The sequence below is a fragment of the Oryx dammah genome, unplaced genomic scaffold (genome assembly GCF_014754425.2).
Source record: "Oryx dammah isolate SB20612 unplaced genomic scaffold, SCBI_Odam_1.1 HiC_scaffold_20, whole genome shotgun sequence".
Classification (NCBI taxonomy): Eukaryota; Metazoa; Chordata; class Mammalia; order Artiodactyla; family Bovidae; genus Oryx; species Oryx dammah.
Window position 1 is genome coordinate 31261604 of NW_024070204.1, and position 17065 is coordinate 31278668.

At 41.3% G+C, this 17065-nt stretch overlaps 1 protein-coding gene across 1 annotated transcript in view; it reads right to left on the reverse strand.

Moving 5' to 3' along the window:
* Positions 1–17065, reverse strand: part of ADAMTS12 (ADAM metallopeptidase with thrombospondin type 1 motif 12) — a 387436-nt gene that overhangs the window by 58533 nt on the left and 311838 nt on the right. Inside the window, exon 18 of the mRNA XM_040262292.1 lies at positions 11514–11724. Coding sequence (XP_040118226.1) covers positions 11514–11724 — 211 coding nt within the window. The remainder of the gene's footprint in view (positions 1–11513; positions 11725–17065) is intronic.

Consider the following 17065-nt stretch of genomic DNA (forward strand, 5'->3'; position numbering starts at 1 on the left):
TCCTCCCTGGGAGTTATCTTGCCCTCACTTGCCATCACTCAGAGATTAAGGCCTCTGGGGGGAGCTCGCTGAGAAAGAAGTCTGCTGCTAAATTCCTCAACTCTACCCACCCGAGGGGCACTGTGGGGGAGGGGCCCCGCAACTGACTCAAGAGCTGTCATGCTAAGAGAGAGTTTATTCAAAAACACAGCTGGGGTTTATCAGAGAGGCTGGGTTAAAGGGATGAGTAGGGAAACAGCCAATACATAGTCTCAGGAAGTGATAAATGAATGATTGGTTGTTGCTGTTCAGCTGATCAATCATGTCCAACTCTGTGACCCCATGCACTGCAGCATGTGAGGTTTCCCTGTCCTTCACTACCTCCTGGAGTTTGTTCAAACTCATGTCCATTGAGTCGGTGATGCCATCCAACCATCTTATCCTCTGTCATCCCCTTCTCCTCCTGCCCTCATTCTTTCCCAGCATCAAAGTCTTTTCCAATGAGTCGGTGTTCCCATCAGGTGGCCAAAGTATTGGAGCTTCAGCTTCACCATTAGTCCTTCCAATCTCATACTAAAATCATTTTGAAAGTAAGTGACCTATCACAGGTTGAACTGTGTCCCCTCCAAAAGACAGAGGCTTAACTCCTGGTCCCCCACTTCCCTTGTGCCTCAGAATGTGGTCTTATCTGGAGATGCTGTCTTTACAGAGGAAATCAAGGTAAAATGAGGTCACTAGGGTGGCCCTAATCCAGTATGACCATTGTCCTCCTGAAAAGGGTAAATCTGGATGCAGAGACGCACATATAGAGACAGCACCACGTGAAGCTGAAAGCGGAGGTGATGGTGAGGCATCCATAAGCCAAGGGACACCAAAGATTGTGAACAAAGCATCAGAGGTCAGGAGAGAAGCATGGAAAACTTTGTCTCACAGCCCTCCTGTGTGCATGCATGCGAAGTTGCTTCAATCACGTCTGACTCTGAGACCCCACGGACTGTAGTCCGCCAGGCTCCTCTGTCCATGGGATTTTCCAGGAAAGAACACTGGAGTCAGTTGCTGTGCCCTCCTGTAGGGGATCTTCCTGACCCAGGGACTGAACACACGTCTCTTATGTCCCCTGCATTGGCAGGCGGGCTCTTTACCACTAGCGCCACCTGGGAATCCTCAGGAGGGATCAACTCTGCGGACACCTTACTCCTAGACTTCCAGTTACTGTGAATGAAACATGCTGCCCGTCATGGCAGTAAACAAAGAATGCTGCAGTTGTCAAACCCAGCCAGCCCTGAGGGGACTCAAGAAGGGGAAGAGCAGGGCCCTGACCCAGATAGCTAAGGTGTACATCAGAGGCATGACTTCAGAGAGCCCAGGCTCTTGCATCTTCTCATACATAGGAAAGGGCTAAATTCATTAACTTGAGATATCTGGTTTTCTTTAATTAATGATAATCTTTAGATATGAGGCCCTATAGCTCAGGGGTTAGAGCAACTAGTCTTGTAAACCAGGGGTTGTGAGTTCATATCTCGCTGGGGCCTGCTGAGTTCCAACTACCTGGTCTTTGCCGCAAAAACCTCAATGTCAATCCCAAGCTTCCAATTTACCCCTGCCCCGCCTCTCCCCCTTAATGACCACAAGTTTGTTTTCTACATCTGTGACTCTTTTCCCTTTTGTGCAACACTGTAAGTCAACTATGCATGCTAAGTCACTTCAGTCTAGCTCTTTGTGACCCTATGGACAGTAGTTCACCACGAGATTTTCCAGGCAAGAATACTGGAATGGGTTGCCATGCCCTCCTCCAGGGGATCTTCCCCACCCAGGGATTGAGTCCGCATCTCTTACATCTCATGTGTTGGCAGGTGGGTGCTTTACCACAGGCGCCACCGGAGAAACCCCTATACTCTGGCCCCTCCCTTACCTCTTTGGTACAGTCCCTCAGAGCTATCCGAGAGGTTGCATCTCAGGCTTAATGCCTCCCTTTTGTCCACCAAATAAAACATAACTCTTGACTTGGAGGCTGTGCATTTTTTCAGTCAACATGACAAAATTGGTGAGACAGTACATTTCTATTGTTTAAGGTGCCCAGTTTGTGGTCCTTTGTCAAGGCAGCTCGAGCAAGCAAATATACAGCACTGTGGAGAATCAGTATGACCCCCAACTGGTTTTCTTCGAGTAGCTGTTTCAGACAAGGGTGCTCACATGTGTTCTCCGGGAATCCTGGCAAAGATGGGCTGCTGGCCTCTGGGAAGAACTGAGATGCGGGCACTTGCAGAGATGACATGCCAAAAGAGCAGGTGGTCAAGGCTAAAGCTTCAGTGTCCAGTCTTGTATGACTGTCCAGGACCGTGAATGAAACTGGGGAATACTGAGAGGAACTCACTCAGCCGTGTCTTCTCACCTTCTGTGCTATCTCCCTGCAGTTTCCAGTAACTCCTGTGGCTCTTCACATGAGTTTTGCATGCCTGTTTTCATTTAGGAACAGATAAGCTATGGGCACTTGCTGCACTGCCTTCTTTTTGAAGAACCAGGAGAGCTTGAATCATGAAACATTTAGTCTATCTGGTCACACGTGGAAGCCAAAACCCGTGTGAACAGCTTTGCACTTAATAGATTCTCAGGAGCTGGCCTAATTAATTGTATTCTTTTGTTTGTTTGTATGCTTTGGTCAGGCACAAAGAAAGTAGATTAAAGATCTCTGCAGACCCGGAGCATGTCTGCTTCTGAGGCTCTACCCTAAGGCCCATCCAATATATTAAAAACCATCTCTAGTCTCAAGTGACATATAATCTTTTCCTGTAAAAACAATTTGAAAAGCTTTTTATTCTTTTGCTTTTGAAAACATTTGGTGAGGACCACTCATTTAATTTATGAGTGGCTCTGATTTCTCTGCGATCATTACACATAGTCTGGAATTCCAGCAAAGTGAGAAAAGCCAGTCTACAAATTGTTTCCTAAACAGAATTCATTTTTTTATGAACACTGAGAGCTGTCACGTTGTTACATTTTGCAGATGTTTGAGAAGCTGTATGCCAGAGTTCAGAGTAAAAGCTCTGTTGCCAGCAGTCAAATCCTGGCTCCGTTGCTTAAAGGCTTTGTGACTTTGAACACGCTTCTAAATATCTCTATGCTTCTCTTTCTTTACCAGTGAAATGGGGCTAATAAGGCCATTGTGTGCTCAGTCGTGTTTGACCCTTTGCGACCCTGTGGGCTGTAGCTCATCAGGCTCCTCTGTCCATGGGATTTTCCAGGCAAGAATCCTGGAGTGGGTGGCCATGTCCTCCTCTAGGGGATCTTCCTGACCCAGGGCTCAAACCTGCGTCTCCAGGTTCTCCTGGATTGGTAGGTGGATTTGTTACCACTGAGCCACCTGGTAAGCCTGAATACCTACAAAGGTATTTAATACCTACAAAGGTATTTAATATACATACTAAATGCTTGATAATCATTTGTTTTTAATATGTAATTAAATATTGATTTCTGATTTTGCAGTGTCCTTTGCTTTATTGGAGCAACACAGTAGTTTTGTTTTTCAGATTTTAAACACTTTTGTGGGTCCATGAAAACCTTGCAGGCACTAAGCCATGTGCCCCTGCATAAAAGGGCTCTGAGCTCAGAGAGGGAGTTAGATGAAGATGCAGGGGCCAACACATGTTCCCCTCTACAGTGTGGAAGGATTCCCTTTTCTCCACACCCTCTCCAGCATTTATTATTTGTAGACTTTTTGATGGGGGCTATTCTGGCCTGTGTGAGGTGATACGTTATTATAGTTTTGATTTGCATTTCTCTAATAATTAGTGATGTTGAGCATTTTTTCATATCTATATGTCTTCTTTGGAGAAATGTCTATTTAAATATTCTGCCTACTTTTAAAAACTGGATTTTTTTTTTTTGCTATAAGAACTACCATATGACCCAGCAACCCCATTCCTTGGCATACACCCAGAGAAAGCCATAATTCAAAAAGATATATGCACCCCAGTGTTCACTGTGGCACTAAATAGCCAGGACATGGAAGCCAGGACATGTTCATTAACAGAGGAATGGGAAAAAAAGTTAGGGTACATAGATACAGTGGAATATCATAAAAAAGAATGAGGGAATGCCATTTGCAGCAACATGGATGGATGCAGAGATTGTCATACTGAGTGAAGTAAGTCAGAGGAAGACAAATATTATATATGGCATCTTAAAAACTGGGTACAAATAAACTTACAAAACAGAAATAGAGTCACAGATGTAGAAGGCAAACATGGTTGCCAGGGGCAAGTGTTGAGAGGGGTAAATTGAGAGACTGGGCTTGATATATAAACACTGCTGTGTACGCGTGTGTGGGTGTGCTTAATCGTGTGTGACTCTGCAACCTATGGATCGTAGCCCACCAAGCTCCTCTGTCCATGGGCTTTTCCAGACAAGAATACCGGAGTGCATTGCTATAGCACTGAGAACTCTACTCAGTACTCTGTAATGGCCTATTTGAAAAAAGAATCTTAAAAAGAGTTGTGATATATATATGCACAACTGATTCACTTTGCCATATAGGAGACACTAGCACAACACTGTAAATCAGCTATACTCCAATAATTGTTTTGTTTTGTTTTTAAAGAAAATGCAAGGGCCATAGATCCATTCTGTCAGGGAACTTGGGTGTCACTGACTGGACAAGGCTTGGAAAGTAAGAGTAACATGGAAAACAGACCCTTGTCTTCTTTCTTGCCTGATAATAAAGTTCCCATTTAGTGAATGCTCCAGTATTCTTGTGCTTCCCTGGTGGCTCAGCTGGTAAAGAATCCTCCTGCAATGCAGGAGACCTGGTTTCTATCCCTGGGTTGGGACGATCCCTTGGAGAAGGGAAAGGCTACCCACTACAGTATTCTGGCCTGGAGAATTCCATGGACTGTATAGTCCATGGGGTCGCAAAGAGTCGGACACGACTGAGCGACTTTCACTTTCACTTTACTATTTGCTAGGCACTATGTGAAGGGCTCACATGGATTTTCATCAAACTTGCTGATAATCCTGTCTTTCTAAATGAGCAAAGGTTGAGAGAGGCTTAACACTAGCTCAGTTACAGCTTGCCATGGCTGGAAAACCTAGGAAAATTACTATCCCAGGAAATCTATTAGTCTAACTGCTAGGAGAAATATGGGAATTAATGAACTAAAATCAAACTCATAGAGTTCAAGAATTAAATGAGATATTTAAATAGAGTGGATAGCAGCCAACAAAAGATGGATGACATTCTTATTATTTCCATCTATTCACTTTACTAAAAAATGATTATAGGTATAGAGCTTATTATATGCCAGGTATTCTTATGAGAATTTTAGGAATATTAGCTCATTTCACCCTCAAAACTTCCCTAGAGTTCTCATTTCAGAGATGGAGGAAACAAGTCACAGGAAAATAAAAGTAACCGCAGGGGGATTAAATTCACACATCTGATAAGTGGCAAAGCCAGGATCTGGACCTGGTAGAGGGAGGTGCATGCTCTTCACCACTAGACTGGCCACCTCTCAAAAGGCATGTCACTGAAGTGGGGTGTCTAGTGGGAGCCACAGAAACCTTGATACTTATCTTCGTTTACAACAGAGCCCCCTTTCTGGACCCTCCAAGCCCAGAAAGTAGGCTGGGCAAAACCAGAATAAGATTCTTGATTCCTGAGATTGGGGGTGGGAGTCTGGTGTCTAGAATATGAACTTAGAGGGGAAGGGGCTGGTCACAGGGAGCAGGAAAGCTGTCTTTGGGGGCAGCCACTGACTCTCCCTGGGAAGGGAGAGACCTCCTTCTCCTGACATCTCCTGGGTCAGGGAGGAGTGGTCCAGCCTGGCACAGATAAGCCCACCCTCCTCTCAGTGGTCTCTTGACAGGAAGGGCATCTCATGGATTTGCCTCTTCTTCTTCTTACCTTGGTCATCCCGGGGAAGACCATTCTACAGGCTTCTAAAAGCATCACAGTTGACCTCAGGACAAAATCTGGACCATAAATACTATGTGTAGCAGGAGTCACTATGTCATCTTTTTTTCTTTTCCTATTTTGTGGCCCTTTATTTGAAAAGTAAGTACATATTTTTCTTAATCAGTTGGGTGCAATTGTAGGAAAAATTGCTCCTTTCTTCATTTTATCATTTCTAAGTTTATTGGCTGACTTCTTTTTTAAGGACTTCCCTGGTGGCGTAGATGGTTAAGCGTCTGCCTACAATGTGGGAGATCCAGGTTCAATCCCTGGGTCAGGAAGATCTCCTGGAGAAGGAAATGGCAACCCACTCCAGTATTCCTGCCTGGAGAATCCCATGGACGGAGGAACCTGATAGGCTACAGTCCATGGGGTCCCAAAGAGTGGGACATGACTGAGCGACTTCACTTTCACTTTCTTTTTTAAACCCTGTATCATCTCCTAAAACATTTCCCAGTATAGAATGTCAAAGACATTCATGCTCCAGCAAAGCTCATTAGAGGGCTAATGTGTACAGACATTAGCAAGACAGCAGAGGGGGGAAAAAGGAGGATCCACTCAATGAATATTCTGATGCTGATTTAACTAAAAGCACCTCTCCTGACAACATCTCTAAATGAAGGCAGCAGCTCAGCCTCTCGGTGGAACTGGATACTGGATTCCACATCTGCTGTCACTATACTATGCAGTGGCCTCTATTCAGAACAACAGACTCCAGCATTTGTCACTTGGCGCCAACATTTCAGTCCCTGTTGTCCAGTGAGGCACATCGTTTTGCTCCCCAGAAACAGAAACATAATGAAAAGGCCTCCTCAGCCAAATATGTAATTGTGGTCCCTTGAAAAAGCATGAAGATTCTGGCAATTAGTAAATTCTACATGACAAGAATTATTAACTGCTTTGGATGCAGCCAACACACTTTTGGTAAACAGTTTTAATGGACCAGTCACAATACCCCATTCAGCCTTATTTTGACAACACTGTAATTTACAGCAATCGAGGTTGGCAGTGGACTAATAGGTCAGGCCAGCCACAGGCTGTGATTATACCTTCCCAGGAACAGCAGGGAAATTCCCTGGCCTGTTATTGATGTGTTCACATGATTCAGTGCAATACCAGCAACATGCCTATATTAGGTTGTAGATGTTTTCTTTGCATGTACACCTTTGTCTTTCTTTTTTTGGGGAGTCCTAGCTCTCCCATTTGATTAGTAGTTATTACAATAAAGGAACTATATCTTTTTTTATTTCCACCCAGCTGCTACTGAGAGTATTATATACAGAATTAGAAGCTAAATAAGGGCCTCCCAGGGGGTGCAAATGGTAAAGTGGTGCAGGAGACATAAAGATGCAGGTTCAATCCCTGGATCAGGAAGATCCCCTGGAGGAGGGCATGACGACCCACTTCAGTAGTCTTTCTTGGAGAATCCTACCGATAGAGGAGCCTGGCAGGCTACAGTCCATAGCGTCACAGAGTTGGACATGACTTAAGTGACTTTTCATGCACACATGCCGAAGTGAAATAAACCTAAATTGTGACTTTGAGCTAATGAAACAGTTTTGGAAACACAGTTATAAAAATGGTTGTATTCAAATGAGAGTTTTCTGCTTTCAAATAGCTATCTTCAGAGATGGTACCTTTACTTATACAAAATTTTGAATTCTTTTTTTTTAAATAATCATATATTGTCAAATGAACAGTTTTGATATCTGCAGCTGGTCAGGAAAATTCTGTGTAGAAACTAAGTGTCACATAGGATCATTCATTCTCAGTGGGGGCAATGAAGACTGGTTCTGGGGTGGAGTGAGTTAAAAAAACTTCACCCTCTTTATGTATAAAGCACAGATATATACATAGTACACAAATAAATACATAGTATATCTGTCCTATGATTATGTATTATATAATTCTTTCATATGAAGTGTTCAGAAAGTCAGATCTCTGGAAATATGAATTGGATTAATGATTTTCTAGGGCTGGGGGATGAAGGTAGGGACCTGGGATGATGATTAATGCATGCAGAGTTTATTTAGGAGGTGATGAAAACATTGTTAAATTACTGTGGTAATGACTGTATAACTCTGTGAATATACTAAAGGTCATTTGTTTGTTCACTTTCAATGGGTGAATTTTATGGTATGTGAATTATATCTCAACACACACACAGACACACAAACCACTTCCCTCCTTGAAAATAAAGTCATGATGGAGGAAGACAATTAGGAAAGAGCCTCTAAAAAGGCACTTAAGGAGCCATTTCCTTCTCCAGGGGATCTTTCTGATAGCAGGTCTTCTGCATTGCAGGCATATTCTTTACTGTCTGAGCCACCAGGGAAGCCCATTGGGGGGAAAAAAAAAGAGAGAAACACTGCCTTGGATCAAAGAAGTGAATTTCATCTTAAATCTCTGTATTCCCAGTTCAAACATCCATGATGAGAATTCATCCTCAATTAGCCTGAACAGTTCTTGGGTTAATCCTACCTAACTCAGGCAATATCCTCTGGGCCTCATCTCTACCAGTAGGTAGAGTCTGGAATTGGTTTTGCTGCCCAGAACCTGGTCTCTAAGAGCAGTGAGGCTGAGAAAAGATTTTAGAAGAGGCACATCTTATGGGAATCAGGAATCATGGCTGCCCTGCAGAAGTCGTATTAGAAACAGTCTCCTAAAAACTAAGTTGCTTGAGACTGCTAGAAGATCCTTGAGTCTAACTCAGTGTTGCAGGGTAAGTTCTCAAGGAGACAGACTCTGAGGTGTTTAGCTAGCATGGCTTTTATTAGGAAGTACTCTGGAAATCAACTCCTGTCAGAAGAGGGGAAGGAAACAGGATACAGCCTAGGGGAGATGTTGCCATGATGCAGGCCTGACAATAGGTTTAGCCAGTCTCAAGAGAAGCTCTGGTACTGGGATAGCCCTTCAGAGTTGTCCCAACAGCTGAATATAAGCCCTTTATTTCTGAAAATGTGTCTGTTTGGTACATCACAGCATCCTCCCAACTCAGGTCCCTGACTTCAGACTATACTACAAAGCTACAGTCATCAAAACAGTATGGTACTGGCACAAAACCACAAATATAGATCAATGGAACTGAACACAATGTCCAGAGATAAACTCATGCACCTGTGGTCACTTAATCTATGACAAAGGAGGCAGAAATATACACTGGAGAAAAGACAGTCTCTTCAATAAGTAGGGCTGGGAAAACTAGACAGCTACCTGTGAAATAATGAAATTAGAACACTCCCTAATACCATACACAAAAATAAACTCAAAATGGATTAAAGACCCAAATGTAAGGCCAGATACTATAAAACTCTCAGAGAAAAATATAGGCAGAATACTTTCTGACAAAAATCACAGCAAGATCTTTTTTGAGCCACCTCCTAGAGTAATGAAAATAAAAACAAAAATAAACAAATGGGATCTAATTAAACTTAAAAACTTTTGCATAGCAAAAGAAACCATAAACAAAATGAAAAGGCAGTCTTCAGAATGGGAGAAAATATTTGCAAATGAAGCAACTGGCAAGGGATTAATTTCCAAAATATACAAACAACTCAGGCATCTCAATATAAAAAAACCCCAATCTAAAAACCTAAATAAATATTTCTCCAAAGAAGACATACAGATGGCCAAAAAACACATGAAAAGATGCTCAATGTCACTAATTATTTAAGAAATACGAACCAAAACCTCAATGAGGTATTACCTCACGTGGGTTAGAATGGCCACCATCAAAAAATCTATAAAGAATAAATGCTGGAGAAGATGTAGAGAAAAGGGAACCCTTTTACAGTGTTAGTGGGAATGTAAATTGGTGGATAAACACCAATTTTAAACAAATAATAACAAAAAATAACAAAATAAACAGCTACTATGGAGAACAGTATAGAAATTCCTTAAAAAACTAAAAATAGAACTACCATACAACCCAGCAATTCCATTCTTAGGCATATATCCAGGGAAAACCAGAATTCAAAAGGGTGCATGCCTCCCGGTGTTCACTGCAGCACTATTTACACTAGCGGGGACATGAAAGCAACCTAGATGTCCATCAACAGAGGAACAGCTAAAGAAGAGATGGCACATATATACAATGGAATATTACTCAGCCTTAAAAAGGAATGAAATTATGCCATCTGCAGAGCTGTGGATTGACCTGGAGATTGTCATGCAGAGTGAAGTAAGTCAGAAAGAGAGAAACAGATATCATGTGGTATTGCTTGTATGTGGATCTACAAAAATGATACAGATGAATTTATTTGCAAAGCAGAAACAGTCACAAATGAAGAAAACACACTTATGATTACCAAGGGGGAAGTGGGGTGGGCTGAATCAGGAGACTGGGATTGACATATACACTACTATGCATAAAATAGATAACTAATGAGGACCTACTGCATAACACAGGGAACTCTACTCAGTGCTCTGTGGGACCTAAATGAGAAGGAAATCTAAAAAAGAGTGCATATATGTAGACATATACCTAATTCACTTTGCTGCACAGCTGAATTCTTCTTTAGATAGTACTTTATAAGCTATGAAAAGCAATAGCATTACTTATAATCAAGGATCACTTTAAACACAAAGGTCTTATCCAAATGGATCAGATTACTCCTTTATCCACCAGGCTTAATTCTAATCAACTTCCTGTGGCTTTCTCCTGAATCAAATATTTTCCATTTCTCTGATGGTGAGTCTAAGAGGAATTCTAAGATACTCTGGTCAACAGCAGCATTATTATGGAAATGATGTGGCTTCCCAAGGAAGCTCATAAGAAGTCAACAACCATCAGTATATTCTGGCCTGTTGGTTTTACAAAGTCATTTACCTTCTAGTCACTCCTTAGGTCACTGACTGAAATACACATAGGGAAGTAGAGCAAGGCCCCTGGAGACTCCAGCACCCTTGGAGAAAGCAGAGGTCTACTTCTACTACAGACTCTGGTAGCAAAAGTCCTGACAGTTCTAGGTCCCCTGGTGACACAAAGAAAATTAAAGCCTGGAAGTATTTCATGATCTCCTAGCCTATGGATTTCTAGTCATACTTGGAGAATCAGATCAGATTAACTGTGGGGAAATGCAACACTATTTGAATTTATGTGACTAATAGTACACATCTCAAACCTTCATCAGGTCTGAATAGATGGATGATTTGAGAGGCTTCTCCAAGTGGCAAGTACATTGCCTATCATTCCAGTTAGAGTAACTCGCCTTTAGTTTTAGTCTGAAACATAAGTTCCGGTAAATGTTTGGCAAGCCAGCTTTTGGGGTAGGTGGGAGAGCCTTGATTTGTTCCCAATGGTTTAACAACGGACCGGCAAAAATCCTGAAGCTTTTTCAATTAGCTGTCGTGAGCCTGAGTATTTAAGATCCAGGTCATTCCAGGCAGGTAGATATCTAACCAGATGAGAGGAAGATCTTGTAAGAATGGAAAACAAGCAAGATAGGATACTGGGAGGTGGGAAATGCAGAAAACAGGCCACTGGGCACCTCACCCCGGTCACTTTGGATTGGTTAATGAGGAGGATGGGTGAGAGGGCTGATGAAGCACGAATAACGCCGGTGTCCCTTTTAACCCCTGGGCTCACCTCACTCCAGTTGCCCACTGTCCAGTCTGATGGACATAGGATATCTCTGTTGCAGGACACGAGGGTCTTGGGCTTCAGCAGATGCTGGCAGTCTTGAGGGGGGAGAGCCTGCTCATCCGAGCCCATGGTCTGGATGCACAGCACTGTTCGCTTCTTTTCTCCATGGGGCCCACATGTTGCAGAACATGCTTCCCACTCCCCTGCCCACCACCTGCAGACACACAGGGACATGTGAGAAAAGATCAGTCCGAGTGGATACGCATGCACTTCAACCACTGGGTAGAAATCCAGAGCAGAAACGCTGATTACAGAGTTGGGAGGTCCCTGAAGACGTTTCAGCCCAGTAGAGGGCGCTCTGCAGACAGGGCCATGGCTAGCTTGTTCAATCACAGCTATGGAACTCCGCAGAACTCTTGGCATAAGTACACGATAAGTAAGCATGTCTTTAAATGAAAAAACAGCCCTTCCACCAAATCTCCTCTCTTCTCAGACAAGAAAACTGAGCTCTTGTTTTCTATTGTGAAACCTCAAGCAAGTTTAAGCCTTACTCTCCACATCTGTTGAATGGATGTAACAACATTGACTTTAGTACTGAAATACTAAATGTACTGAAATACCAGTTTATGTACAGTGTATAGTACACAGCCTGACATAATATAAGCTCAATCATTTGTAATTATAATTATTGTTTTAACTGCTATTGACTAAAAGAACCCAATTAGAATCTAAGTCTCCTGGCTCCTAACTGAATATTTTTCTATTTCAATATGATGCACTTAATTAATTTTCAATTATGTAGAAGATGGTCAGTCAGGGGCGTTGTCATCATTCTCTCCCTCCTCCATCTCCTTCAGTCTACCTGTGAATATTCTCACTGGTCGCTTTAAAAGAAAGAAGTAGGAAACAAGAAATGTATTAAATAAGACAATCTCTTGTTTTTTGTCAGCTCTTCTTGATAAGCTGAATAGTTGAAACTGTTGGCTAAATTAATATTCTGGATTCTCTATGGAAAAATGAAGCTGAGTGAGTTTCCTCTACCTGCTCTCATGGTTGATTGCCTCAAGGTTCTAGGATGCGGGGCCCCGTGGTCACACTAAAGTCACTTTTGAAAGTGCCAAGGAACCCTCTTTGGAGCTGTCTCTTTTCCTCCTTCATCATTGTCCAAATCTTCCTCAATATCAAATACAGAACAGGTGTCTTGACCCAGCACGCTTTGGGGCACCATTGCTTTGATGTGTAGTCTGCTTATTCATCCCACCATGCAGGAATAAAATAGAATATTTGTTTTTCATGGGAAAACAGTACAGCATGTGAATTCCTTTATTCTTGACTTTAAGGAAATCTTCTGACCTTGAGATAGTATCAAATTTTGAAGCAGGTTAAACTGTGTACTACTACTTATGTCTACAAAATATTAGATTTATTTGAGTAGAATTTCTTTGATTCTCATACTTTTAATCTCTGGTTAAAAATACTAGAAGAAAGCTTTTCCTCAATTCTATTATATTCTTCAGTTAATAAGTAATTAAGATTACTTATTTAGTCCCTGGTATTTAACATCTGGCCATCTTGTATAGATAAAGAGCTAATATTGGGACCATACGATGTGACACCAAATAAATGTCCTCTGTGTTAATCTAATTACTCTGTCCTACTTCTGACATTTCTGTGGGAGGCCAGACACACTATCAAATAAATCAAATGCCATTCTGGAAGGGCCTTAATGTGAGCTGACTGAAAGTCCAATTTATCTAGCTACTTACTACAAGGCTTTCAGCTGTGTTACTAAAAGGTGATAATAGACTTCCTTGTTTCTCTTTTGGAAGCTGCCTTCACAGACTCCTGGGGACATCTTGCATATGTTTGCTCCTAGTTTAAGGTGAAATCCACCCTCTTTATTTCCCTGCAAAGGTCTTCCAGGCCCAGGACTTAGGAGCTATTGCCAAACTGTTCTCTGTTGTCCAGCTCATTCATTTTGGTGTCTGCCATAATCCCACCTCTTCGAGGAGATTTATATAAGAATCTTGTTTTACATTTATATTTATAGGAGATTTATAACAGGAGACTGTTTACATGCTCTGAGTGATAGCTGAGAAGCACAGTATAACATTCCTAGAACTCAGCAGGACAAAAGGCTCAGACCACACATTTATTCACCACCCCCCGCAAGGCAACCTTTCTCGTTTAAACAGAATATAATCAACAATCTAATCCAACTTTTTCCATTTTTGCTATTAATTTTTCTCTTGCCAGAATGTCCATATCTGTCACACCTAAAGTACAAGTGGATAACTGATCATGCATTGTCTCATACTGTTTTTTTTTTTTTTAATTGTCTCTATAGTCAATCTGAACATTTCGGGTACTAGGTAAAAGTCCTAAGGACCTGGCCTGTACAGTGATTCTCACTGTATCATCACTTGGAGATCTTTAAAGAGGTATCAGCTTCAGTTCAGGCCCCCTTGCTATATTGGATGGCCAGAAAATCTTGAGGTTAGGGCAAAGGCATCAGTGTTAAGAATTCTTTGATGACTTTCATATGGAGTCAGGATTAAAAACCACTGGTGTTATGATGGGCTTCCCAGGTGGCATTAGTGGTAAAGAACCTGCCTGCCAATGTGGCAGACATGGGTTTGATCCCTGGATTGGAAAGATCCTCGGGAGGAGGGCATGACAGCCCACTCCAGTATTCTTGCCTAGAGAATCCCATGGACAGAGGAGCGTGGCAGGCTGCAGTCCATGGGGTTGCACAGAGCTGGGCACGGCTCAAGTGACTTAGCACATATGCATGGTGTTATGACATCAGATAAATGAATTTGATTGTTTATCTTGAAATTTTTTCTATAAAGAATGGACTCTGTAGATTCAGTATGCTATTAGGACAAAGATTAGTACAAAGATAGTAGTTATAAACATTGATATTTTAAAGGAAATTTCTATTCTAAGCAAGAGTTTTAAATCATGAGGCATTCTTTTTGCATGAAAACCTACATGTAGCTGCCAGGCTGGAAAGACCTGTTGGAAGAGTTTATGGAGCATTTAAATATACAGAGCACTATCACAGCTGGAGCCTGGCAGAAGTTCGCTTTCCTGTAAACCAAAGTTCAGAGAGAACTCATAGAGAGAAGAGACTCAAATGACCTCTTTCTGGAGTCAGATACACTTTCAATTCCAAAGAATTTCTTTCTTGACAGGCTACTCCATCCTGGAGTGTGCCATGCAAACTTTCATTCTGGAAGCCACTGACGATATAACACAGATTTCTTACATTAAGATTAACAGAAGCTTTTTATTAAATCTTTTTTCAAAATCTGTCTTAAGTATCCATTTGGGAAAGAACACAGAAGGTCCAAATTGGGTATAGAAACAAATTATTACTGAAGGACAATAATCCAGAAATAAAAAGATTAAATCTTGCATATCAAATCATTTTAGGAGCAGAAATGACAGCCCTGAACAACGGTATGAACCTTTCAGATAGCATGAAAATTAGGTGACAGGGGAAGATGTTACAACTTGAAATTCATATCTAAGGAAACTACTGGACTAGTCTTTCAAAGACAAATAATGTTAAGATAGCCATCGACATTTATTATTCTTTAAAAAAGCAAATTAACTTAATTTCCTTTCTTTAATACCCTTGTAAGTTTGCAGGCATGATTTAGCTTTGAAGTTAGTTTCTGCTTGTTAATAACTTTTTCATTGTGTTTTAATGTGTGAGAAATATTTTAAACTTGGATTTCTGACTTCAGCACCGAAACGTGCTCATCCTGAGATCCTGGGCAGCAGCACAGCGTACGAGCACCAGCACAGAACACAGTAGCTTCATCCAGGTTCAAATCTAGACTCTACCACTTCTGCTAAGTAATTTGGGAAGAATCTGAGGACTTTGGTGTCCTCATCTGTGCAATGGCATAAAAGTGTCTACCAATCAGAGTTGCTAACATGAATAAATCACTTGGCAACATGGAAAAGGCTTGAAGTAGAGTGGGTTCTCAATTCAGAAATTGTACTCCTTGGTATTTATCTAAAGGAGCTGAAAACTTTTTGTTCACACAAAACCCCACATAGGGATGTTTATGGTAGCTTTATTCATAATTCCCAAAACTTGGATGCAACCAAGATGTCCTTCAGAAGGTGAACTGATAAACTGTGGTCCATCCCGATAATGGAATAATATTCACACAGAAAAGAAATGAGCTATCAAGCCATGAAAAGACATGGAGAAACGTTGCTGCTGCTAAGTCGCTTCAGTCGTGTCCGACTCTGTGCGACCCCATAAACGGCAGCCCACCATGCTCCCCCGTCCCTGGGATTCTTCAGACAAGAACACTGGAGTGGGTTGCCATTTCCTTCTCCAATACAGGAAAGTGGAAAGTGAAAATTGAAAGTGAAGTCGCTTAGTCGTGTCCAACCCTTAGCGACCCCATGGACTGCAGCCTCCCAGGCTCCTCTGTCTATGGGATTTTCCAGGCAAGAGTACTGGAGTGGGGTGCCATTGCCTTCTCCAGGAGAAACCTTAAATGAGTATTATTAAGTGAAAGAAGGCAATCTGAAATGGTTATATAATGTATGATTCCCACTATCTGAAATTCTGGAAAAGACAAAACTATAAAGGTGGTAAAAAGACCAGCGGTTGCCAAAGGAAAGAAGTATAGATGAACAGGCAGAGCATGGAAGATGTTTAGATAGTGAAAATACCCTGCATGGTGACATAACAATGGGTAATGTCATTATATATTTGCCAAAACCCATGGAGTGTATGTACATCACCAAGAGTGAGAACCCTATGCTAAACTATGGACTTTGGGAAACTATGATATGTCAGTGTAGATTTACCAATAAATAAGTAAATAAAGTATAAGAGAAAAGTAAAACAGTAGGTTCTGAAAATTGTTAGTAACCTCTACCTTATTAGCATCTGGGGATAATATCTACCCTCTACCTCCTGACTTTATCATGAATCTTTTGGGAAGCTGAAACACAATAATAAACAAGAAGGACTTCTATAAATTATCCATTATGTTGGAATATTTCATGAAATTCTATTTAACTTATCATATGCTAATTTAGTGGAGTAGAAAACGGCAACCCATTCCAGTATTCCTTTTTAAAAAAATTTATTTACTAAATTAATTCATTTTAATTGGAGGATAATTACTTTACACTATTGTGATGGTTTTTGCTTGCCTGGATAATTTCATGGACAGAGGAGCCTGGCAGGCTACAGTCCATGGCGTTGCAGAGAGTTGGACATGACTGAACACACAACACAAGCTACTTTAGAACACATTTTCAGAAAGTGTACCTGCTATGTGTTGTATCTACTTAACATCTTCAGGAGTCAAAATCTCTGACCTTAGAGAGTCTTACCTATTTCAACAAAATGAACTGCATAATAGAAGCACAACAGGTGAATTTGCTAGTTGTTACTTTTGAGAAAGACTTTAGTCCTGAGGCATTAAATAAACCAATACAGATACAGCAAAAGGAATATGAATATATATATATATAATATGAAGACAAATAAATGTTAAAAAAGAACTTTCAAT